At 51.3% G+C, this 26,640-nt stretch overlaps 1 protein-coding gene across 1 annotated transcript in view; it reads right to left on the reverse strand.

Moving 5' to 3' along the window:
• The window catches only part of LOC149331739 (uncharacterized), a 29,727-nt gene extending 3,893 nt beyond the window's left edge, over nt 1-25,834 (reverse strand). Inside the window, exons 1-3 of the mRNA XM_089557405.1 lie at nt 25,370-25,834; nt 14,145-14,329; nt 2,838-3,864 (exon numbers count right to left, since the gene is read on the reverse strand). Coding sequence (XP_089413531.1) covers nt 2,838-3,864; nt 14,145-14,329; nt 25,370-25,834 — 1,677 coding nt within the window. The remainder of the gene's footprint in view (nt 1-2,837; nt 3,865-14,144; nt 14,330-25,369) is intronic.
• Between the last annotated feature and the right edge of the window lie 806 nt (nt 25,835-26,640).

Consider the following 26,640-nt stretch of genomic DNA (forward strand, 5'->3'; position numbering starts at 1 on the left):
GATATGTGTAGAGACGTGTTGTCCTTGTGGTTTGTCCTGACGTGTAGAAGCTCTGATTTGGCGGGAGCACATTGGAGACCACAGTCGGCAGCATATGCTTCGACTATGGTGGCGGCCTGCTGAAGGCGGTCCTCTATCTCCCCAAGGCTCCCCTCGGTGGTCCAGATTGTAATGTCGTCTGCGTAGAGTGCGTGTTTTATGCCATCTACCTGAGCCAGTCGGCCGGGCAGGTGCATCATGGCGATGTTGAAAAGGAGCGGTGATAACACCGCCCCCTGTGGTGTACCTCGTGTACCCATAGAGTACGGGCCGTACTCCTCGTCCTCGATCCGGAGGAGTGCCTGACGCGCAGAGAGGAAGTCTCTGACATAGGCGAAGACCTTCGCCCCGCAGTTAGTGGTGTTCAAGTTAGAGAGTATGGTGGCATGTTTAACATTGTCAAACGCCCCCTTAAGATCGAGGGCGAGAATGGCCTTGTCGTTTTGTTGCATGGCTGTGGGTCGTATTATGTCCCTGTGTAGTTGGAGTAGGACATCCTGTGCAGACATGTGCGGGCGGAACCCGAACATAGTGTCTGCAAAGAGGCCCTTACCCTCCATGTATGGAGAGAGGCGATCCCTAACCATCGTCTCCATGAGCTTTCCCACACACGAGGTTAATGAGATGGGTCTCAAGTTGTCCGTAGTCACGGCTTTACCTGCTTTGGGGATGAACGTTACAAGGGATGTTTTCCATTCGAGTGGGAGCGGACACCCATCCCAGATCTGATTTATGTATTGTAGCAAATGGAGATATGCACAGTCGGAGAGGTTCGCCAACAGTTTCACTGTTATGCGATCCCGACCCGGTGCCCCACCTCGGCGCATTTTAGCCAGGGCCGCCTTAAGGTCATGCAACTCAAAAGGGGCGTCTAAATCCTGATTTGGCTTGCCGGAGTACGTGTACTCGGGCCCAACCGGGTCGTTTGTGCGGCAGAGATACCTGTCGCACAAAGTGTCCGCAAGTTGCGCCGTCGTACCTTGGTACCCGTGCAGAGCCCGCCGGAGCTGTTTTTGCGTCTCCCCTTTCGTTTGAGAAGGGGCGATGAGGCTGCGCAAGAGACGCCAAGTCCCCTTCGAGCTCATCTGACGCGCTGCCGAGTTGCAGCGTTCTATCCAACTGGCGTCTGTGAGCTGGGCGGCATATGCCGCAGCCTGCTCCGTAAGTTGTGCAATACGAGCTCTAAGCTTGCGATTCGTCTTGTGTTTCTTCCATCGTTTTGTTAAGCTCCGGCGCGCCTCCCACAGATGCAGGAGGTGATTGTCCACTGCGGGGATCTCGTCGGTGGTGTGAAGTGTTTGCGTGTGTTGTTTCTGTATGTTGGTGACCTGTGTTGCCCACTCCGTATAGCCGTCAGAGATTAGTACCGGAGGGACGTCCTGAATTCGAAATTGGTGCCAATTGGTTATTTTCGCCTGGCCCCATTTTTTACGGGCTGCCTTCGCCAAAAGCGTGATGCGGAGAAGGCAGTGGTCGCTGCCCAGGGTATCCCTTAGGTTCTCCCATGTGGCGTTTGTAGTGTTCCTAACCAGAGATAAGTCAGGACACGTGTCACGGGTGACCGAGTTGCCCACACGTGTGGGGCAAGACGGATCCGTGAGCAACGTAAGACGAAGGGTGGAGATGAGCTCCGCCAGCTTGCGTCCCCTGGATTTCTTGAAGTGATAGCCCCAATGTAGACTGGGTGCGTTGAAATCCCCAATGATTACCAGGGGTTCATTGTCAGCCGACTTGAGAGCACGATAGAAAATTTCGCTGAAAGTAACACGCGGCTTATGCGGGGGGCAATACACATTAAGCACATGTATTGACGGGTCGCGGCGCCTGAGAGGCAGAACCCTCACCATGGTGTATTCTTGCTCAGTCTCCAGATCAAGATCGACCTGAATCGCGGTGTATGCTTTATGCACCAGGATGCAGGTCGAGGGGCCCCCCTGAAACGAGCTATACCCAGAGAATTTAGCATCATTGCCGGGCTCTTGCAAAGCAAGAAGCGCCGGCATGTCACCAAGGGACTGCAGGTAGAGCTGGAGATGTGACCGTTTTTTGCAGGCTCTGAAACCCCTGCAGTTCCATTGAATGATTTCGAATTCGTCTAATTTTTTAGCTTTCTGAGAAGGTTTGCCAGCCATATTGATGTTTTTATTTTACAGTGCTGGGTAGCCACTCGGTTCGGAGGCCGGCGCAGCCCCAGGTAGGGGTTGCATCAACGCCGCGGCTATCGGCCCGGAACCGCTTTCTTCCGCTGCCTGTCGAGGAGCTATTTTACGTTTTAGCTGCGGGGAGTCGCAGGAGAGATAATTTTTTATTTGGGAGCTGACCCAGGGCTGCACCGCCTTAAGGACAGAGTCAGTCACCTGGGCCGCAATGTCGGGAAGCATTGTAGCAAATGCGGAACTGAACATGTCCTGAAAGGACTCGCGGACCGCAATCATAATTTGGTTCGGGAGCGCTGCTACCCGCTCCTCCAACTGCTCGGCTTTACGCTCCAGGGCCTCGAAGCGGCCGGCGTCCGTGGGGGCCGAATCGACCACCGTGTCCGCGGTTTGCCGCGAGACGCTAGTTAGGCAAGATGATACTGAGGATCCGTCATCACTATCCTCGGGCTCAGCGTTCTGCATGGGCTCGGACTGCCCGGCCTGCTTAGCTTCTAATTCTTGAATTTTACGGGCGAGAATTTGATTTTGGCGCCTGAGCTCCTCTACCTGCCGCTGTAGGGCGGATTCGGTGGGGGAGGGAGGGGGGGTGGGCCCAGAGACTAACCCACTCCAACTGCTCACCTGATTTTGGCGTGGTACCAGAGGTGGGAAATCCTCGGCTTTCAGGACCGGTGGCCTCGTCGGGTTCCCGGACTTCACAAATTTTGGCGGCCCGGACTGGGCCTTCTTGGGTTCGGGCCCCGGGGCCTGCTTGGGTCCGGCCGTGGGCGTCTGGGCCTTTTTGGGTCCCGGCGTCTGCTTCTGCTTTGGGGTGTGTGGGCGTCCCGGCTTGACGACCTTGCGGTACTTGACCGCGCAGCCAGGCGCTCCGGTGGGATGGCTGCCTCCGCAGATGAGGCAGCACGGGGAGCATTGATGTTCAGCTGGGCCACCGTCAGGAGCAGCAGCAACCTGAGCCCCGCAGCGTTCACAGCGTCCAGGCTGCGGCCGCGGGCAGGCGTCGGCCCGATGCCCCACCGTGCCACAGCGAGGGCAGGCAGGGATCGTTTTCTTATAGAAGCGGACGGGGAGACGCTCGCAACTATAAAGCACGGTCCGCGGCACCCTTGTCCCCACAAAGGTGACCACAGCAACCTGCGTTTTGCCCAGTTTGCGCACGGATAGTACGTTGGGGTCCTCACTGAGTTTTTTCTTGACAGTCTCAGATGTCTCGTCCGGGGAGACGGTGATGACGCCCTTGCAGAATTCGCCGGAGAGCTTAGGGTGGCCCCGGAATAGCAGCGTGCGGCCTCCGACCGGCAGCATGACGTCCCGGAGCAGCTTCTCCGCAGCTTCCACTGATTTCAGTGTGCACACGAGCACATTTTGCTCCCACACGGGCCACACTGCAAGCCCCACACTTGCGGCGTCCCCGAGGATGCTGCGAACGGCAGCGCCGGCGTGTCCGGGACCTAAGGTGGCCTTCAGGTCGATGGTTTCTCGTGGCTTAAGCACCACAATGATTTCGTCTTTCCCGATGCGGGGCGTGTGTTGCGGCCGCCACCGGGGCTGTTTTGCTTGTTGCACAGCTGCATGTTGAGCGTTCTCGCCCTGCACATGTGCAGAGCTTCCCGCCACCCGTTGCTGGCCGGCGTCCGTGTTGGCGTCCCAGGAGGCCTTAGTCTTCCTGCGTCCGCGCCATACGCGGACCATGTCTTGGAGGTATTCCTCCTCGCTGGGAAGAGGCTCTTCATGTTGAACGGTTTCCATGTTAACGATCCCTATGGAGGTGGGATCGTATCCGGTGACTTGGCCTTGGACCGCCATTGCCGAGGAATCCCAGAGGAAACCCCGAACGCTGCCGGCGCAGGCCTTGCCACCGTCAGGCTTAGCGCCGCAGAGATGGGGCGAGGTCTTCAAAGCACTGAAAATGGAACAAAATTCAGCGCACCTTGGCAAATGTGGTGTCCACGGATGCCGCTTAGGTTGCCGGAGACGATGGTGCCAAGCTTTCTACGGGAAAGAGTTGAGGACCGCAAATAACAGCGATCATTGGTAGAGCCGACGTGGCGTGCGACCGCTCGCGCTGCCTGCCACCGGCGTTTTCCAGCCTGGAAATGACCATGCGGATGTCGGCGAACAGCAACCGGACCAAAGGAATAGCGAGAACAAATGCACGCCTGACCTTGCGCTTTTATTCCCTTTTTTACCTCTATCCTCCTCCCGTGAGCTGTGAGCATCGACACTGAGCTGCAAGAAGCGACCGCGGTATTTACACTGAAACTCGCGCTCCGCCGCTCGTGCAGCACGTGTGGCGCGCCCTTGATGCTCGTATCAATGCAGCGTGTTTGGCTGTGTTTTCTTGAGAAAGAGTATTTGGTGTGCTGATAATCAGCTTCTGCTTTCTCCCCGGCCGAGAGATATCCCGAACTCATAAGCCTATGGATGAGATTGAATTTCCTGTCACCTGTAGGGAACAGCATTCGGTCAAGGCACAGACACGACGAGATTATGTTCCACTTTATGAATTATTCTATAGCAAACAGCTGGTTTGAAAACAAGCGCAAGCTTAGAGCTGTTTTATTACGGAAAATGTAATGACATTATAATTATTATAATATTATAGTAAAATAGATTTGCAATGCTGATATGAGTTGCGTGATAAAACCACCCGCCCTCGCTGTCGTTTCTAAGTCAAATATGCTCGCTATCGTCCTCGGCACGAATCGCTTGTGTGCCGCGCTGTAAAAATCACGAACTTTTGGAAGTTTTGCGAAAGAACCTGCTAAAAAGTAAAAGCAAGAAAACTGATAGCACTGAGGCGACCAACACACTGGAGCATGGCGATAGTAACACGTCCACATACCATATCGGTGGCTATTGTGACGTCCATGACATCAAAGTAATTTCCGCGCGTAAATAATTACAACTCGTGAAGGAAATTTTTCTCGCAGCAAGATCTCATGACGCACTTCCACAATCAAACTTCTGCACATTTATCTTTGCTGGATGACACAATCGTGCGGATAAGATTTGATGACGCGACATAGATATCTAATGCATTCGGATTAATAAAGCTAGCAATGCCTACAGTGCTGGTTCTCTGTTCCCGCTACATATCAATGCTTTCCTGGCCGATCCTATGCAGCAAAGCCTTTCGGCGACGTATGAATGGCCAAAAAACATTGTTGCTGACTTATACAAGGTGGCTGCCATATTATCATAAGGCGGCAACTCGTACAAAGCACTAAAGCGCAAACTGCTGGGCTAATTCGTTTTACATGGCAACCAAACAACGCAACCGTGCACATACATGGATATTAACAAACTAGGCAACACAGTGCTCAATAAAAAATGACGTTTATTTGGATTCTGTAACCAGAATTTTTCCGTGCAGACAACTGCATTAACCACACTGTTAATAGAGTCGATTCCCTAACCACAATGTGCGATACGACTACGATGAGCTATATGGACAAAAAATTACGACCGCAAGTGGCCGAATAACGAGCGCCCTCTTCAATTTTTTAACCAAAAACCGTCGTACGCAGAAGGCAATCTCGCATTCTTCACCGAAAAGGTTAGGAGAGACGACCGTTTATCTGTATGGGAGGGAACTTGTTGAAAGGACACAATAGAGCTGAGGCGCGAACGACAGGAACGGGTCGAGACAGGTACACGTCAAGGGAATGCATCATTGTAACCTTTGCACAACTTTCCTTTACACTCTACCTCGATAGCTGGCAATGTCTGGCGGGGCTTCAGGTTCACACAGATTTGGGGCAGCCCCGCACACCTTTTCGAAGAAGGACGCTGACTCATCTCCCCTCGCACTAAACCCTTCAGGCAGCATTGCAGCAAGCGAAAACGTGTCTGTAAACGAGGGCTTTTGGTTGGAAAACACCTTTCTGTAAGCCAGCTTTCCCGCAATATTGCAAGTTGTCCATTTTCAAAAAGCAAGCGCGGTCCTGCGTCCATCCTCCCTTCTGTGTTTGTCCATTGCATCCGCTATTACACTGCCTGAAAACGCATCCATCTAGCCCGTCTGCAAGTTGTTATAAAAGATATAGTAACGCTATTTTTTCCGGACTCGACTCAGCCATATGTGCACGGCTAACGCTAGTATAAACAGATCTCCATTATAGCCAGAAGAAACGAGCTGAACTTAATAACAACGTAAATAGCGGTAACTGTTTCTGACAAATGCCTGGTATTTTCCTCAAACGAATAATTACGCCAAGTCGCCAGAGTTAGCAGATCATTCTTGCAAAATCAGGGCCACTAAATCCTCTTTTTACGGCAAATGGACAGAAAATAAAGGAGGCCTGGTTGCCAAGACCACTCTCGACCACGGCATGGCAGGAGAGAAATAAAATACGCATGACCCTAGTCAGTGGTGAAGCAGTTTCCGAACATGGACGCTGAAACTCTTAACCCTCTTGGATGCAGACTCGCCTTTAGATATTAATAGCTAAAGAAAACCGGCAACAAAATGACAGCGATAAACTTCTGCAACCTAATTCAAATGCTATCTGCGTAGTTCATTCGCTGCTGGCATAGTTCCGAGAATCGCGGTGACGTCTTCAGGGAAACGAAGTCAGCATCAAACGGTTCCCAAGTAAAGATACACACACTACTGAACTAACATTGGTTGGATTCCTGCTAAAATAGAATCGTATGAAACTGCCGTTTACGATATAAAAACAAAAAACAAAGCAGGTTTGCTAGTTTGAGCTCTCGATTCTAGGAGAGTCGACAAAACAAATTTGAACCATGGTCCAACGAACACAGTGCGCATACTAAAATCTGTGCTCAGCGCGGTCTCCCTGCAATGGCATACGGCACTAACATACAGACTGCGCACGTTTTGGCTTTACGTGCGATTCGGCTTCATTAGTTGTAGCGCCGCGTAAAGCTCGTCCTCGGGATATCCAGGTCGCGTCTTCTGCGGGCTGCTCGCACGGGCCTTCTAGAGGGAACTCATCCAAACACAGGGCTCGGCTGTGTATAAATCCTCATAGAAGCAGCGCGCGGCATTTAGCACCCCATCCGCGCTGGCTGTTAAGCGTGGCCCGCATGGAGCGTTTTTTACCCGCGAAATCGCGCCGCGCGCTCGACGCCGACGAATTCACTCCCGCATGGTGAGCAGCCGAGCGGCGCGCGCTACGGGCGCGTTACGGGATGCGTTGACAAGATGGCGGCGCCCTGCTCGCCCACTTCGAAATAAATACATGTCACCGCTGTATTCTTCGACGTGATAGCTCGTTCAAATGGTAGCGGTTCACTTTTATTCCGCCTACTCTTGCCCACGCGTAGAGGTATAAGCGATAACTAGACCTTGTTTTTCAGATAATTTGGCGATTTTCAAGCTCTTAGGCCTAACTAAATAGTGTGTGTTTACCTCGCAAGAACGACACCTGGTGAAGCAGTTCTCTAGCTTTTAGTCACTTGCTACATTTTCATCTATTTGCAGTTTTTCTTCTTGGAACGAAAAAAGGCTCGCAACGCACCCATCGTAGTTATCAGTAGTTACGGATAAAAAATTCCTTCAACACAGCGTTGATGTGCTTTGGCGTCTTGTCACTAGATGGCGCTACCTGAGGGACGGCGCGGCCAGCTGAAAGCGACTCCCCCGAAAGACAACACGCTGCTCGGCCGTTTCGGCCGAGAAACACGAAGCCCAATCCCCGGTACTATAGTGAACTAGAACTCGGTACCCTCGGAGCGCCAAACGCCCGTCTTTCCGGGAAGCACGACGCAGTTACACGACGCAGATACCCGACGCAGATACCCGAGAAGCGGCGCAGCTACAGTGCCAGAGAGAGCTCGCGAGCGCGTCTCTCGGCCGGCGTGGCTCCGTACAGAGTCACGTGACGCCCGCTCCGGCTCTGATTGGCCCTCTGTCGCTGCCCTCTCCCAGCGTCGGCGCGGCGTCGACGTTTTTTTTTCTGTTTCGACAGAACCCGACGATTTGGCAAAAACGTCCTCTCCGGCGGCAAAAAAAACGCTCCGGTGCCGTCGACGCCGACGAATCGCCCAGAAAAACGCTCCATGCGGGCCACGAGCGTCTGTGGCGGGGTCAGCTGCCGCGGTGAGCGTGTCGCTCTTTGTCGCGAGCCGGCGGCGCAACAGGTGTCGAGCACACCATACTTCTCGCTCCCACCGCTCGGCCCGCGCAGTTGCGCGCAGCCTGTCCCAACGGCTCCTTGCATAGCGCCGTCAGGGTTGGAGCAATGCTCGGTCCCTGCGAGAGGGGGGCGGATAGCGCGATGATACTATCAGACACTATTCGGATTTCCTCCCGTTCCTCTCGCGCTAACTTAATGCCCCACTCTTGAAAAGTCTCCTTAACGCGTTGCTTCATCTCGTCCCAAGACTGCGCTGACATTGATGGGGTGACGTGCTGTTGTATCGTACGTGCGACATCTCGGGCTACGCGGGCGTCGTCTAAGAGTCTGACATTCAGCCTCCAGCACCCCTTGGCTCGCGGTGCAATGTCTGGGGCACACAGACGGGTGACAAGCAACCTGTGGTCGCTTAGGGCGGTTGGAAAAACCCATGCGGATTGCAGGCTGCTCGAGCGGCTCGGCGAGACGTATGCCCTGTTGATACGGCTCTCGCTGCCGCGGCCCGTCCAGGTCATGCCTGCACGACCTGGCTGCAGCGCGCGCCAGCAGTCTATAAAGTCGAACTCGCCCACAAGGTCACGCATTGCCCGTGCGCTAGGGGCTCGCGCACCTTGCGCAGAGACCTGCCGCGTTGTGAGCGGCGATCGGTAGGAAACAAAACACAATTGAAATCGCCAAGGAGTATGACTCGCGCAGGGCCCACCAGCTTAACATCTAACCCCTCAAAGAACTGAAGTTGGCCGCGGCGGCAAGGTGCGTAGATGTTACACACGCGCATGCCGTTGTTCAAATCAGTTGAAATCAAGCGGCCTTCAGTGTCTCGGTCATGGCGCAGCACCTTGAGTCCGATGTCTCGAAGGAAAACAAGAGCGACCCCCCCCCCCCCCCCCCCCCCCCGATTCCGTTGTCCCAAAGCTCCAGTATGATTTCGTGCCGAACGACGTATCGAAGTTAGCAATTTGCGCCTGCCTGTGGACATACGTCTCTTGCAAGGCTAACACGTCGACGCGCTTGCTTCGCGCGACGTGCACGACTTCCGCTCGTTTAGCTGCCCTCGTGAGGCCGCGACAATTCAGCTGGCCTAGTACAAGGGAGAAAGCCGTGGTGGTGGGGGGCGAGCGGGAGGGATGCGGGGGGGACGGGCAGTCGGTTAGTCAGACGTTGAAAGGGGTTCCCCCTCCGCGTCCGGCGAGAGGGGAGTCTGGCGTTGATTCATATCTTGTCAATGCAGAGCACGTGCGAGCTCTACGTCGTGGTGCTCCGCGGAATAACCGAAGACGCGCACCATCTTCGCCCTCGCGCCTCTGTACTCAAAAGTCACTGCTGTGCCCTGAACCTCAACTACGGGATCCTGTAATAACTTTTCCACAGCAGCACGCGTCTTAAGAAAGACCTCAGACTTTCCTCCCGTGAAATCCTGAACGCCTCCAAGCTCATTCTTATTGAAGCGTTTGACGAAAATCTTAGTGAACTCTACCGTGGTTGTGCCATGCGGGACACGACCGAAAAACGTAAAAGGCTTGAGCCTTTTCGCTGCCGCCATGGCGGCGACGCCGGGCGCGCGCGCGCCCTGCACGTGGTCGTCTTCTCTTTATGCTCGAACCATAACTCAACGCTGCACACAAAATGCAACATGCGGGACAGGAAAAACGGCCAGCTGGTCTACTTACCACTCCGCAGCGAGGTATCTCAAACCGCCAGGGTTCAGCAGGCCCCGCGTCGCGGTCGGACTAGGTAGTCCTAGCCGCAGGGAACACAAACACACGGAAATCCAGTGCCGCGTCCAGACAACACGATGAAGAAAGCGCGACGAGTCCTTCCCGAGACTACACAAGACTAGCACTGATCCAGGAGTGCGGTCCAGTGGTTTTGCATGCCTTTTTATATGCTTTGCAAATACAGAAGTTAGGGCGGTTATGTTTGAAGGCCCGCCCCAGACTTCGCTAACCAATGAAATTTCAATATACAATAGCCCCAGCCCCTGTAGGTTGAGCACAACCTTGAACCCAGGGCTTGGGAAAGCGAAAAAAGAAACACAAAGAGAACACTTCAGGACTCACTCTCCACGCGGGACTCCTCGCCCTCTACGCGTGATTCTCTCCCTTCTCCACTCTGGTCTCCTCACCCGCGTGTAGCTTCTCCAAGAAAGACGACAACAGGGCGAGTCACGTGCTGAATCATCTTATGAGTGTGCAGTAGCAGAAGCAGGAAACGAGCCCCACTGTGCTTCGGTGCTGTCAATCATGCCACCAAACAAAAGGGCCCTTCGCGGAACGCCCAGTTCCCATGTTCCCAGTTTCCGGAAAGTGGTACAGGAATCCGCTGGCACGTTTTCTTAGAGCCCCGGTAGCCGGCAGACGTGGAGACCCTGCTAAGTGGGCAGCCACTTCCGGGCTTTTGTATATATTTGTGGTGGACGCGGGTGCGTAGCAGGTGCGGAGCAGGCAGGTGCGGAGCCTCAGCGCAGACTGGAGGCGCGCAGTGGCCTCAAGCTAAAGTTAAGAAAGAGGGTGGGGGCCTCACATCTCGTTTTCACATTGGTAGATTACGGCGGGTATCCTTTTTCTCTCGTTTCTACGTGGCATTCGTAAACAGCAATAATAACATCGTAACTATCCAACGTCGACACCTAGACAGGAAAAATTGGACAACTTGCAAAATTGCGGGAAAGCTGACTTAGAGGAAGATGTTTTCCAACGAAAAACCCTCGTTCACAGACACGTTTTCGCTTCCTGCAATGCTGCATGAAGGGTTTAGCGCAAGGGGAGATGAGTGAGCAGCCCTGCACTGTGTCCTTCTTCGAAAAATGTGCGGGGCTGCCCCCAAATCTGCGTGAACCTGAAGCCCCACCGGGCATTGCCAACTTTCGAGGTAGAGTGTAAAGAAAAATTGTGCAAAGATTACAATGATGCATTCCCTAGACGAGAACCTGTCTTGACCCGTTCCTCTGGTTCGCGCCTCGGCTCTACTGTGTCCTTTCAACAATTTCCCTCCCATACAGATAAAGGGTCGTCTCTCCTCTCCCTTTTCGAAGAAGAATGCGAGATCGCCGTCTGCGTACGAGGGTTTTTGGTTGGAAAATTGCAGAGGGCGCTCGTTATTCTGCAGTTGACCATTAGCACTGGTAATGCGCAAGGATCGGTTATGGGAGTGCGCCGTTTTGTGAGAAAACAATCACATACCGAAAAGCGGACGATGTCGTCCCACCGTCGCAGACCACAGACAGCTCTCAATGAGTGGAAACGCGGCTATGGTGGGCTGCCTGCTTGCGATTCAAGGCTCCGTGCGCTGGTATGGTGGAGCCAGCAGCGACCGCATCGCCAGCGCCCCCGTACGGCACTCCCCGCGTTAACTGGATGCCCAGTGTGTATCCGTCAACCTGTCCGCATAGCAGACGCGCGGTGACATCGTTGCGAGAATGGCATTTCGGCTGGACCCCTGCTTTTATGCGGATTTGTGCAATGTTCGAAATTACACATCTTTCCCCGCTGAAAATGAGAAGGCGGGAAATGGAGCATACATTGGATAAAAGAGAGATGTTATTCTACAAAAAGGTCGTCCAAAATGATCTTTTCTTTTTTTTAAAGAAATAAAGTATTTATTTAGCATAAAACTTGAAATACAAACACACAACTTCAGGGACCCAACAAAATTTGTTTAAGGGTCCCGACCATTATAAGCTATTACATATGACGTAGACGGCAGCAACAAATAAGGCAAATATATGGCAATAAGCATGTTACAGCAGTAGGCACTGGATACTAGTGAAAATATCAAATAAACATGTTATAGTTAGAAAAAAAAAACACAAACCACCGCACTAAAGAATGTAGACTAGGTTGAATTTAGTAGAAAATGTTTTAATTGTTTCTGAAAGCCATGAAGTGTAGGTGAAATTTGAACATTATAATCAAGACTATTCCACAGATAAGGACCCGTAAATTGCAACGTTTGTCGACCATAATTTGTGTGTATTGAAGGAAGCAAGAGCCGATGTCTTGTAGTAGACGTGTTGGTGCGTAGTGAGTGACGATTAGATAATCGCAATTTCCCTCATTACAAAAGGCCTGGCAGCAGTTCAACGGTTTGTTTTTGTTTGGATTGCTTTTATTTATGTTCCTGAGCAGAAGTTATGAATCGTTGATGAAGGTGGCATTAAGAACGAAAAGTGCGCGTTAGCCTTTCGACAGCACACCTCATAAAAACAAGAACTGCCGACTTCCAGCACTCAGCCATGTCCTTACGTCACCAAGGATATTCCGTAGTGCTGCAACTTCTTACGGTAAGCTTCGCGGCCTGCTTAATGTATTTGGTCACTGAAAATGTGCTGTACAGCGGTTTAAACTGACCACTTGTTGTAATTCCTGTCATCTTCTTTACAAGTCTTTTTTTCTAAATCAAAAGGTCTCGTTCCCCGAAGACGCCCTCGTATTATTCGAAGAAAAGAAAAAAGGCAAGTTCCTCCCTCCATGTTAACTCAGGAATGTTTCCAGTAGACTGTAAGATGACTCAGGGAGGGGTGTCCAAAGCGTACATGGGTTGACTACCCCCTATCTACCAGTATAATAGAGGGCGAAGGGGGTAGTCCATCGTCTTGCTTTTCCAGTACGACTGGTTTCGGGCCATTCTTCAGGATTCAGCCTTGAAGAGCGACTCGCAAATGTGAATGCGCCGTAAAGAGACGCCTGCCGCTTTTCGTGTCCGCCAAGACTGCTAGAGTGTCATCCGGGAAGGAGACCTTTCACGGGAAAACAAACCTTGCAAAGAAGGTGGCTTAAAAATTTCCCCAAGTGGTTCCTAACATATGTAGTAGCAGTGTCTTTGCAAGATGCGATGCAGTTCTGTTCCAACTTCCACATGACGATGCAGGAAAGAAGATGGAAAAAATAGCCAGACAGGAGTTGGCACATGGGACGACAATTCACGAAGTAACTTCAGCACAAACCTAATGATGACGTGCTACATCTAGTTTCTGTTGCTTTCAGGTTGGGCTGATCATCGATTCTGAGCAGTCATGACTGTGTTGCAGTCCCGACGGCAGTGTGATATCGGGCGGCACATTTCAACTTATTGAAATTAAGTGCCCTTAAGTCTAAGGAACAAGTATCTGATTGACCCAGACAAAGAAATCAGCTATGTGCCATTCATTATGTGAATGGACACTTTCAGTTGCGTAAAAGGTACATTCGTAGTACACGCAGATAATGATAATGCTGTATGTCCTGAGAATTGACACTGCTTTACTTTATGTGTATTGTCCTCAGAGAAGCATAGCTCTAACAATCAAAAAGGACGAAGCATTTCTTGCCGGCTATGTACCAAAGTTAGAGGACTTTTATTTCAGCTATTTCCTGAAAGCACCGATTAAATGAATGCCCAACGGCATTTTGACTATCGCTGTCTGCAAACTGAACGAGAGTTGCATCCACATTTGACCCCACCTTTCGCCCCCTCTGTTAACCAGGTGGCGCCACGCGGATGGATAGGAGCGCCCCCTTTGAAACGGGGTGGTGTTAATTGCCACCATGCTTAGCATTTCTTTCTCTATTTTTGTTCAACTGTGCTGTTAATTCTCATTAAGATTCGCCATCTTCTTTCACTACGGTTTTCTACACTTCTAACCTTATGTCACATCTCTGCTTTTCAGCCACCAATCGCTTTCTGCTAACTTCCACTGCTGATTTAATTACATGATCATTGTTATCTTTAAACCCTAGGGCCTCAGGAAGAGTGACTGTGGCTGCATCGACATCCGGATGGATACCATCACATTTCAGTATGAGGTGTTAAATTGTTTCCACAGATCTACCACACACTGCACATGTGTCAGGAGGCTTGCGACGAAGCCGTGGAAGAAGACGTCGGTTGACTCCTGGACGATATGTCCAGCGGCAGCTCCTGGTAGGCTTGCGGCCCATTGGCAGAGCTTTTACTGCATGAATCCAACTCTGCAAGAATCCAACTCGAACGGGGCAGCTGGGGAGTTCCATTTTGGCGGCCAAGGTACCAAGAGTCCAATGTCTTCTGCACGGGGAAAGAAAAAACACAAAATAAAGCTTTAAACGGACTGAGCACTGACCGAAACGTGCCATAAGTTTATGGCGGAAATAAAAATGTCGCGCTTCTAATTGTGAGAATAGAGCACTGCAATATCAAGGAAACGAGAATTTATTATCGTAATTTGCCATTGAAAATCGTAAAAAAGCCATCTAGCGGTGAAACTCGAATTTATCACTGTAGCCTACCATGTTACCACATCTCGGTAAAATATCGGTTGCTTTAAGTTCGCAGTTTTTTTTTCTTTCTGGAGTGTTGATGCTTTTTTTTTTATATTTAACGCTCTCTCCAGTGCGCCCTTCGACGAAAAGCAACGCTTCCTTCGCGTCATCGGTTGTGCGCTTTTGGCTTTTGTGACTAGATGACGCCAGAATGTTTTGAATTTCTCGTGTAGATCACAGAGCGGCAACCACAGCCTACTAAAACGTTCGTCGACCAGGGGTGAATCAACTTTTGGAGTGGAAACTGCAATGGACGCTACTCCCCAATGGGCACTGAAAGTTCATTAGACGTCCGCAGGACGTCTAATGAACCGAAGTGTCCGCAGGACGTCTAATGAACCAGCGTCGGGAGGCATATACAGAGAATTTAGTTTTTATCTGGCGGATTTCAAACATACCTGTGAGCAAACTACTGGCCTAATCGAGTGCAAACTTCACTCACGGGGCAGAATATTATGGTCTACGTTCTTTGAGACGTAATTAAACGTCGGTACTTGCTTGCATTTCGTGAAATTAAGAAAAAACTGCTGTCAACTGCGAGTAAAGCTGGAGCCGAGCAGCTGGTTTGACAGGGCGCGCCATCTACCGGAAGGCGAGATTCGATGAGCAGACGAGCCGCATCTTCGATGCTAGCGCGCTACTCCCCTCCCACCCACTGAGCCGGGACGTCGTTTGCCTCGCCTTCCGGCAGATGGCGCGCCCTGTCAAACCAGCTGCTCAGCTCGCGTATAGCTCGCGTCTGCGACAGCTTTACTCGCAGTTCACAGCAGTTGTTTTCTTAATTTCAGGAAATGCAGGCAAGTGCCGAGGTTTAATTAAGTCTCAAAGAACGTAGACCATAATATGCTACCCCGTGAGCGAAGTTTGGTCTCTATTAGGCCAGTAGTTTGCTCACAGGAATTTTTTAAAATCCCCCAGATAAAAATGGAATTCTTTGTATAAAACGAGTGTACGCATAGTTAAAAAACAGAGGGTAAATACCTTGTACACCGTTTCCAACAAAACCGCTGCGGAATACAGCACCTTAGACAGCAAGCTTTCCGTTGTGCTGAAAGAAATTGGGTTGTTAAGGTTCAGTGTGCCGTCCCTTTAAAAATTACAGCCGATCTAGCTTACTTGCCCAATTGTGAAGTATGAGTGCTTGCACGCCGCGTTTGACTTCGCTCTCAGGTCGAGGTTGGGGTTTAGAGGTCAGGCTGCATGTAAAGATCGACGAAATCGGTGACTGAGCACCTCATTGGTAGCGCACTACAAAATTCTGGGACTTCTTAAAGGTACGGACACACTGTCGTAAAACCGCGCGCGGCACGCCGGCGGCGGCAAGGCGCTTGCTGCGAAACCTGCCGCGGCGGCGGGTTGTTCTGCCGCGCAGCGGATGGGTCGAGGAGCCATTTTCGGCGTCTTGCCGCGTGCCGCGGAGCGGGGAGACCAATGAGGGGCGACCGGCTTTGTCAAGTGGGGAGCGTCTGTGTCGCCACCTCTTGTCGTCTACTTAAGTTTATATTCTAGTTCACTGTACTTAAGTTACATGCCGGCGGTGTCGCGCGCGCGGACCTCGACATCGTCATCGAGGTCACTTTGCCGCAGCCGTCGGCCCCCGTCCAGGCTGTCGCCGCACCGCTTAGAGGTGCACTGAAGAGGAATCTGAAGTCGTCTTTTTGCCGCGGGAACTCAATCTACACGTTCCGAGCATTCTGAGAAATTTCGATTCATTGCCCTGTGTGGCCGATTTCCCTGATTAAATGGAATAAACGTGCGGCTCGCTTTTTTTTTCATTCTCCCAGTACGGTGGGCGGTGTCGACCAACGCGTGGAGTGCCTTTCACCCAGTCCCGTGGCGGCTTGCCACTCTGCCATCTGCGGAGTAATACGTAGTAGTCGGTAGTAGCAAATAGTCCGCGCGTATTTTTACTGCTGCGGGCTTATTTAGCGGCTATATTATCTGCAAATGAAACGATTTATTCACGGAAACATAAAAAACAAAATAAAGCGAAAGCAAAGCCTCCACGGAGCTGGCTGAAAGGCACTCCACGCGTTGGTCGACTCCGCACACCGTACTGGAGAATTAAAAAAATAAAGGCGTGAGCCGGACGTTAATTCGATTTAATTAGGAAAATCGGCCACACAGGGCATAAATCGCAGTTTCTAAGAATGCTCGGAACGTGTAGATCAAGTTCTCGCGGCAAAAAGACGAGTTCAGATTGGCGCCGTATCGACGGTATCAATAGACAGCTCAGCCCCATTCAACGACGCCTGGATCAGCACTCGCCGACGCACCACCCGCAAAGCCGTCGCCACTTCACTCTGTCCCGAAGAAGACCGAAGGCTGGCGGCCCTGTGGGGAGTACTGCGCCCTCAACGCCGGCACCATTCCCGCCGGGTACACCGTTCACCACATACAGGACTTCGCCCATCGCATTTATGGCTGCCACGTTTTCTCCCTGCTAGACTTGGTGAAGGCAGGCCTACACGCAGACACCCACCAACCCGGACGGCGTCCCGAAAACTGCAGTCTTTACCCCTTTCGGCTTGTTCGAGTTTCCCTTCACGAGCTTTGGCCTGAGGAACGCGGGAGAAACCTTTCAACGCTTAATCGACGAAGACGTCCATGGCCTCGACTTCTGCTTCGTCTATCTTGACGACATATTGGTCTTTTCCCGTAACGCCGAACACCACACGCACCTTCGTCTACTTTTCCAACGCCTCGATGACCACGGCTTACTCGTCAATGTCCCATAGAGGGCGCTCGGCGCTTAAGTCGTCAATTTCCTCGGCCATGAAGTTTCATCAGAGGGAACTCGACCTTTGCCTCAACGCATCTCAGACCTGCAAAATTACCCCCAACCCACCACCGCTAAAGACCTTCGCCGTTTCCTCGGCATGCTGAACGTTTACAGGCGTTTCTTGACACATAGCGAAAAATCCTCTAAAAATCCCCAGAGAAGCAACCTAGGAGGCAGGTGGGCCCCCTAGGCCAAGTAAATCTTGTGGCATCATCACAACTTGCCCGCCGGATTGTGAGTAAACTGTTCACTGTGGCCGTTAATGATTCGTCGATAGAGGTCGCTCGAGGACAGCGACCGGGGTCCCACGAGCCCCACCGATGGCAGCGCCTGCCATCGCTGGGCAGTGGTGCAACGCTTAACATCTGGACCACTGCACCAGGAGTAGTGTGAGGATTTCCAGGGATGTATGAATGTCAATTAGAGAATGACCAATTGTGCACATATGGGCATTAACCAATTCAAGCTATCTCACCACACCCTTAAAGGGAGACTGAAGCACTTTTTCTGAAAATCGGGCTGGCAGCGGCATCCTATAGTTTTTCATGCTGTATACTGGAATATCGCATCCAAATAAGGCAAAAACAAGCGCGAATTCCTTTTTTAGCCGAAATATGCGGTCTGTGCCGCGGGGCACGCCGCGCGGCGCGCCGCCGCCCGTGATTGGTCAAGAGAGGTCGTGACGTCACTTTGAGGACTGGAGAAGCTGCCGATGCGGATCCGGCGCTGCGTTGAAGGCAGATCGCAGCTTTCGGTGTCGTTGTAAAAGCGAATACGGCGACTATTTTTTTTTACTGACCACCGAAGAAAAGGATACTACAGTTTGATCATTCCACGTATCGCCTGAAACCAAAAAAGACACAAGCAAAAAATTCTATGCCTAGCACAAGCATACGCCAGCGTCAAAGACGCGATACAGACCATGCGTAAAAGGTGCCAGCACAACATCGGCTCGTATTCTCGGAAAGGAAGGGGTGCGAACAATACTCAAGTCAATTACCACCACCGGACGCCTCCTGGCTCGCCCGGAAGAGCGTCATCCTAAAGAAAAGGCCCAAAGCACTGTGTAAATCTTGTTCTCAGTACCCGGCGTTGCAGGTTGGGGCAAGAAAGTATTTCAAGTGAACGATGAAGGAGCACAAAGTTGGTGTCAAAATTAGCGAAGCGCAGTGGCCAAGCACTGCGAGGCATGTGACCACAAGATAGTGACGCAATCATGGTGCGCTAGAAACCAAGCCAAATACGCGCACAAATACGCTTCACTCCTGGCGCGTTCAGCAGATGCCAGAAAATATTAATCGCTGGTGCCTCGGAAACGTTCGCCCTTCCTAGATTTGCAGTTTAGGTTCAGTGAAGTAGTTGCTAACTATATGTGTGTTTAAAAGCCAAGCTAGCTGCAACTCGCCCGCTGCCACAACTTGATGAAGAAACCGAGTAAGGTTGCGGTGTTTTTTTTTTTGCAAAAACTCGGTTGGCATTCATTTCTCTCATAAATTTGCATCCGAAATCAACGTCGAACGCTTTCATTTTAATTGCTTAGCTAGGATTAAACGAGATGCCGCATATGAAGAGCTTCGATGCTTGCTTGCTTTGCTTTATTGTGCTTTGCTCTGCTTGCTTGCTTGCTTGGACACGTCGAACCGAGTATAAAATCACTAACCGAGCCTTGCTGAGCACGTCTCAGGTGGTCTGGCCGCACCTAAGCTGAGGAGAGCGACACATGCTTAAGCCTCTATAAGGTTTCTTCAGGGGCTAAGTGAGCATGTTTCTACTTTTAAAAGAGGCGCTTCTTCGGAATGGTGACACGCCTCTTTGCGCGAGGAAATCGATGGAACTGTGTCATGGTTCAGCCGCGCCTTTTTGACAGAAATCTCCAGAGATCACAATAGGACAAGCTCTGCCTGTATCCGCTTTTACGAAAGTGTTTCGAGCAGAGTACGCTTGCTTTAGTCGGCTTGAATTCTTCGTTACAGAAGCGAGCGGTTGCGCTGCGAGCTTGTGGTCTTGCGGAAAACAGCGGAAGACGACACTGTCGCGGCCGTAGTTGTTCGTGGACACGAACGCAGTGTAGTACCTGTTGAATCTGATTCTCAAGGTCGGCTGACACGCTTTGTACGTCGCAACGCACGCAGTGCGAGGAACAACGCATGCAGCACGAGAAACAACGCGCGCTGAAAGCGCGCTCGGGTGCGCCGAAGCATCCCCGGCTCCTCAACATGACGTCACGCAGGCCGACATGGACGAGGTTTCCCTCTCCGCTGTTCCCTCTCCTGCGCTCGCGCGGGGCGCGGGAAATTTAAACATCGTGTTTTTAATTGGTGTTTTAGCCAAAATCGGAAAAATAATTTCACAGACGTGATCAGCAGTGACACTACTTCAAAACCCTAGAAGGTTAGCTGATTCGAAAACCGCCTCAGTATCCCTTTAAGGCGGAGCATAAGTCTGCCTTCCGTTTTTTTATCTCCGTGTTCTTACGGTTGAAACAGACGACCAGTGGACCTGGCCTCAATGTTCAGCTCAGGTTACGTGAGGCGGTAACGTCACAGCTACCGGTTGGGGTTGGAAGCCGAGACAACGTGAGAAAAGAAATTCAGTTATGAATTATTCCCTAGGCGTCGACAAATTATGGGCGGTGATCATGTACAGGCGCGGCCATAAGTAAAAGGAGCACGCTATTGCGTTTGAAGTGCAATCACGCTTTCTCTATTGGTAATGAAGAAGTGTTGTTTGTCTACAAGAAAGCCCAGGAACCTCATCTACCAGCATGCGCGTACCACTGCTGGAAATTTCAATTAGGTGACGCGTGAAAAATATTCGAAGACAGTTGCGTGCTCCGTTTACTTTTGTCCGCGCCTGTACAGTAAACTTTTAGCCTTCAAAGTCAAATCTGAAACAAAATTTTGATGTTAATACTCTGTTGACCCGGGTTCGAACCCGACCGCGGCGGCCGCGATTCGATGGAGGTGAAACGCAGGAGGCGCCCGCGTGCTGTGCGATGTCATTGCACGTTAAAGATACCCAGGTGGTCGAAATTACTCCGGAGACCTCTGCTACAACACCTGTTTCTCTCTTTCTTCTTTCACTCCTACCTTCCTTCCTTCACTTACGGCGCGGTTCAGGTGTCCGCCGAGATATGCGAAACAGATACTGCGCCATTTCCTTTCCTCAAAAACCAATTTACCGATACTCTATTGATTTGGACTACCTAATTTCTCTACGGGCACAATATAGAATGGAAAAAGTAGGCGCCTGAGACGTCAATAAATGACAGAAGAAAAAATTGGCTATGGTTTAGCTCCGCCTAAACCTGGAGTGACGCGATAGCTACAGCTGGCCGAGTGGAACTCGCTCAGTCGAATTGCAAGGTCAGTCTTTCGCCGCTCCGTTTCACTCGGCGTGCCTTCTTGATCTTCGTCCCTTGACGTGGAATCACTCTCTCCCCCTCTCCATTCCTCCCCCATTCGGTTTCGCCGGCGCGCCGCTCCGCCGGCAGCTGCTCCGCACCACGTGACCGACCACGTGAACTGCCACGGCGCCGCCGCGCTGTTGTTGTTGTTGAAAACTTTTATTGTCCAACAGAGAAGGACCACTCCGCCTGGGCCGCTCTGGTCGCAGTCGATGCTGGCCGGGTTGGTTTCGCCGGCAGCCTCTTCTGCCAGTTGGACGGCGGTGAGATGGAGCTCAGGGTCCGAGCTCCGCAACAAGGTTTCCCAGGCTTCCCTACTGCTAATGTTTTGCGCCCTGCCTGGGGAGTAAGGACACTCCCAAATTATATGGCCGAGGGTTCCTCTCGCCCCACACTTTTTACATTTATCGTCCTCGAAGTCCGATCGGATATGTTTATTTAGTACTGGGTTTGGGTATACTCCAGTCAGCAGGCGTCTCCACGCCGCCGCCTGATTCCTATTTAACGCCGTGTTTGGTGGGGGGAAACACCTCCGGCATTGCCTGTAGTGTTCTGTAATCTCTTGATACGAGATTAATCGCCCTTCGCTATCATGTTCGGCCTGAACCAGCCCTTCCTGTACAGCTCGGAGGTAGAGATCTCGAGCTGCACTGTGGGCCACCTCGTTACCGCTGACAGATTCGTGCGCCAGGGTCCAGATGATGTTGATCGTCCTATCAATCGCTCCTTGTGTTAAAATTTTGGTGGTGAGGGGGTTTACCCTCCCTCTACTGAAATTTTGGATTGCAGTTTTACTGTCGCTAACAATGTATCTAGCTTTGGTGCCAGCGCAAGCGATCGCTATCGCGGCTTTCTCCGCTATCTCGATTTATTTCCCTAGTATGGTGGCCGCCGTGATGAGAGTGCCCCCCCCCCCCCCCCCCCCCCACCCCATCTACCACCGCTACGGTCATATATCGACTGTGTCTGTCCCCTGCCGCATCAACGTAGGCGACTTCATTTCGGGGTTTGCCCCGATATATTTTTTCTATCGCTTCCGTCCTTTTCTGTCGTCTTTCCTTATTAATCTCAGGGTGCATGTTTTTGGGTAGGGGAGGGATTCGTAGGTGCTCCCTGATTTCCCTGTCAATGTCGACCCTATCCTTTTGCCCCTCTCTGTGGCCGTTCCAAGATTACTGAGCGTAGCTCTTTCCACTCGCGTCGTGCTGAGTCTTTCAAGTTGCGAGGTTTTAACCGCTTCCGTGATTTCTACAATCGTATTGTGCAGGTCTAGGGCCAGTAGCTTCTCCGTCGACGTACATGTTGGGAGCCCTAGAGCCTTTTTTACGCATTTCCTGAGGAGCGCGTCTATCTTGCTCCTCTCATCTACCTTTAGGTTCAAATATGGCGTGGCGTAGCTCACTCTACTAATGATGAAGGCCTGTACCAATCTCAGGATATTTTTTTCCTTGAGACCGCCTCCCTTACGTGAGACCCTTCGGATGAGGTTTAATGTCTGGGTCGCGTGGTTTTCTAACATGAATTGTGATCGTGTTTCTCCCATGTGTTTGTAAGTGGAGGCCCAATATTCGTATTGTGTCTACTTTTGGTATCTCCCTTCCATCCACGTACACCTGTGAGTCAGAGGGAGGTTTGTTCCTGAGTGCCTTGCCATTATACACGAAGATTTCTGATTTTTCAGGCGAACATTTAAGTCTTCTGTCCTCCGCGTACTTAGAGATGATGTCTGCTGCCGCGCTGAAGGCTCGAAATGTTAGCGTAATGTAGGCAAGCGGCGCACACACCAGCTGCGTGGTCTGACGTTACTCGCGCATGCGTACAACTGACGAGGCGGGCGGAGTATGCTCCGCCGTCGGCGCAACGGCGAGGCACGCGGCGCGTACACCCGCTGCGGGCTGTGACACAACTCCGCGCATGCGCACAGCTGGCGGAGCGGTGGTGCCACGGCTCAGCGCACAGCCACGCTGACCTCGCGAAGTGTCTGGCGTAGTGTAGCTATCGCTACAAAACCGCTTTTTTTTTTCATTTGAACTGTTGTTTATTGCAAGCCATGGACAAGAAAGTAGTGATGCAAAACTATCGCAAAATTGACTATAGATAGTATCGATTAAGCAAACAAGGGAAGGGGGATGAGGGGCTCGTTATAAATATGAGAGAAGTCAACAGCCACAGAAACCAAAGGGCACAGGGGATTTTTTTAAATTATTTTATTTATTTTGTGGTGTTGATCAATTTATAATATTACTGAATATGTTATCGCTTAAAGCTAATTGATTAGAAAAGCAAAAGAAAAATAACCACATGCCACCGGTGGGATCCGAACCCACGACTTCCGAATTACGCGTCCGGTGCTCTACCGCTGAGCTACGGCGACGGCTGTCAAACCTTCTGCTTTCGCGGATATTTGTTTACAAATAACCTAACCTTGGGAGTGTTCACCAGTGCCACCCACGTTCTTAAGCGGCGGACATAGCACGTCCTGAGTTACCGCTGATGTGACGTAGACCGTAGACTATCTATACTAGCTGAAACTGTCGTTGGTAAGACTATTGATAGTAACAACATTGATATTATGCATGGCTAGCGATATAACCAAAACATTTGCGATGCCTGATTGGGTTCACGGTCTCATGGGATTAACGTCCCAAAGAGACTCAAGCTATAAGGGACGCCGTAGTGGAAGTCTCCGAGTCAATTAAGACCAGCTGTGGTTCATTAACGTGCACTGGCACAGTTCGGAAAAAGCACCCGCGTGCACATGTTACATGCACGTTCGTTCGTCAATACCTGCCGGAAGCAGACATCTGGGCGGCTTCGGCATCTGCCATGCGATGGACGGGAACGCGGCAGTGAGAAGTGACAAAGGAGGGTGCGCATCCTTTTACGCGTTTGTCGCGACCGCCCGCCCAACCAGTTTGTTTCACGGGAACGGAAAAAAAAAAATCTCTGCCTCTCCCGTAACCGAGAGTAGAATAAGCATGAAATGCAGGACAATCAGAAGCGTAGGCGGACACGACGAGACGCAGGCCTGAAAAGAATGTATATGCAGCGCGTTCGAAACTGTAAAGTGGGTAGAGGCGAAAGCGTTTTCCGCACCACTTTGCCTGTCACCACTGGATTACGTCATACATAGTTGATGACGAAGAAATGACAAAATACTAAGTAGTGACCAATTGCTGATTAATGACTAGATATTAATTAACTGCTAATTAATGACGGTTAAGCTTCACCTTTAGGAGTGGAACGCGACAGCGTGTTCTAGCGCTGTCAGGCAGTCCACGGAACGCCACCACCTGTTCGGCGCGATGCCTTGCCCTTTGAACGCAAGGCTTTTTGAGGAAAGGAAATGGCGCAGTAATTCTCTTGCATCTCGGCGGACACCCGAACCGCACCGTAAAGGAAGGGAGAACGCCACCACCCGTTCGGCGCGATGCCTTGCCCTTTGAACGCAACGCTTTTCGAGGAAAGGAAATGGCGCAGTAACTCTCTGTGATCTCGGTGGACACCCGAACCGCACCATACGGGAAGGGAGGAGCGCCACCACCCGTTCGGCGCGAAGCTACTGGCGCTCGTATGCCGGTCCTGTAGGAGGGCTAGAGTGTCTCGTTAAATTTCGTATGATGCCCGGATGTTCTCGTTTCAGTGCCCGGATGAGTGGAATTCAGTGCCCGGATGTTGGCTCTCGGCGTGACGTCACCACACTGTCGACAGCGGGAGCTAAAAGCATTTCATGCTTAAAATACATGGAACTGCATCCAATGAAAGAACAAACAGCACCAGTTGTGCTGGCTTACACGACACTATCGTGCACTGCAGACGTCATCTTGCTGACGAAACCGCTGCAGAAATGCTTTCCGCACACATGCTTCGACACTAGGACATTCTAACATTTTGTCCAGCTACTTTACGTAGGGAACGTCTGCAGAGCTCGGTGAAGCGTAGGTCACGAAAAGGGACGAGTCCTGTCAGTTACTCATATGATCACCTCCATACCACACACTCGGAAAACCAAGTTTAGGTTGCAGTGGGTACGCGTGGTTGATTTTATAAAATCGGTAGTACTATATATAACAAGTAGTATAGATACGGCTATCGATAGTCTTTTTGCCATGGATAGTTCGATAGTGACTCAACTATCGATAGTTTTGCATCACAAGACAGACAATGCCAGTACTAAGAAGCTGAAAATGATGACACGATTAAATCGACAACTACAGAGATTCGATTCTTCCATTTTCTTTATTTATTTCACACATAGTGTGCTACTTTCCTGGACCCCATTTGATGAAACGAACACTGGAAAGGGAGACCACATGCGCACACTACCAACTGATTAAACGGAAAGGTGGCATATTTGACCGAGGATTTGACCGCTGCTCTGGAGCAGGTGGTGTTGTCTGGAGACGCCATGCCATGGCGTCATGATCAGGGAACGAAGACGCCCTGGACGGCTACTCTGGTGGCTCCGGGTATGGCGTTCGTCTCTTATTCTTGCGTTCATTTCGAAGTTTCCTCCGTCGTTGTTCTCTTTTCGCAATGAAGTTCTCCCTGAACGCTTTGTAGCGCAGGTCTTCTGTCAAGGACAGATGATTGGGTACCCCCACTGTCGGGAACGGCATTTCTGCTCTGTTTTCAGAGACTGGGAACGAGACCCGGGCCTGAGAGTGAAGGTTGAATGGGTGCGAGGCCACCGGTGTCCCGGCGGTTGACGGGGGAACGACCGGGCGCGGTGGCTCCATCCCTGGAAACGCCGGCTGCTGGGACCGGAGTCTGAGGATGGCTGAGATCGCGTGGCTCGGGGGCAGTTCGCTCGGATCCCAGAGGTAGCGATCCACTTGCGAAGTCAGCGCAGAGCTTTGCAGCGGGCTGGTCCATGTTCCTCCAGTGGCGCCAGAAGCGCCCGGCTCTTCATCCGTGTGCTCAGGGAACAAGTAGTCCAGGCACAGCATTTCGGGGGTAAGGTCGGTGATGTTGCTGCCTTTGGGAACGTGGGCGGCCGTCGTGGACTTGGTGCCTTCGAAGCCACTCACGGCGGTGGCTTTGCTCTTGCGCGACAAGTCCATCGCGCGTTCTTGAGAAGACATAGCTCCCACGACGATGATTTCCCCACTGGAATCCCGCTCTGTAGACGCCAGCCGCGCGTACTGCTCTTCGCTCGGGCACGGGAGGTGGTCTTTGCCGTAGGTTGCCTTGGCCTTCCACTGTGCTCGTGGTCAAGATGCCTCTAGAGCTCAGGATATGCTGCATGGTGTAAAAGAATCCAGTCAGAAAAAAGTCAAAAGGCTGGGTCATGGGTATCAGCCACCACATGGAGCACAACAACATGTCTGACAGCTAGCGTAAAGCTTATTTGTAGCACGACACTGAAAGGGATTAGCCGTTAATCGAAGGTGCATATATTTTCTCACTGCAGGTGCAGGACAGATAATGACGTCTGTGTCCTCATGATGCATTCACCATGTCGTCAGATGATACGCAAACTTTCGTAATATTATAGTAAAATAGATTTGCGATGCTGATATGGGTTGCGTGATAAAACCACCTGCCCTCGCTGTCGTTTCTAATTCAAATGGGCTCGCTATCGTGCCTGGCACGAATCGCTTGTGTGCCGCTTTGTAAAAATGACGAACTTTTGGAAGTTTTCTGAAAGAACCTGCTAAAAAGTAAAAGAAAGAAAACAGATATCACTGCGGCGACCCACAATGGAGCATTGCGAAAGCAAAACGTCTACGTACTATATCGGTGGCTATTGTGACAACGGCAGTTTTGACGTCAAAGTAATTTCCGCGGGTAAATAATTACAACTCGAGAAGGAAATTTTTCCCGCAGCAAGATCTCATGACGCACTTTCACAATCAAACTTCTGCGC

This window comes from Amblyomma mixtum, chromosome 8 (assembly GCF_055824585.1).
Source record: "Amblyomma mixtum isolate Tamu chromosome 8, ASM5582458v1, whole genome shotgun sequence".
Lineage (NCBI taxonomy): Eukaryota > Metazoa > Arthropoda > Arachnida > Ixodida > Ixodidae > Amblyomma > Amblyomma mixtum.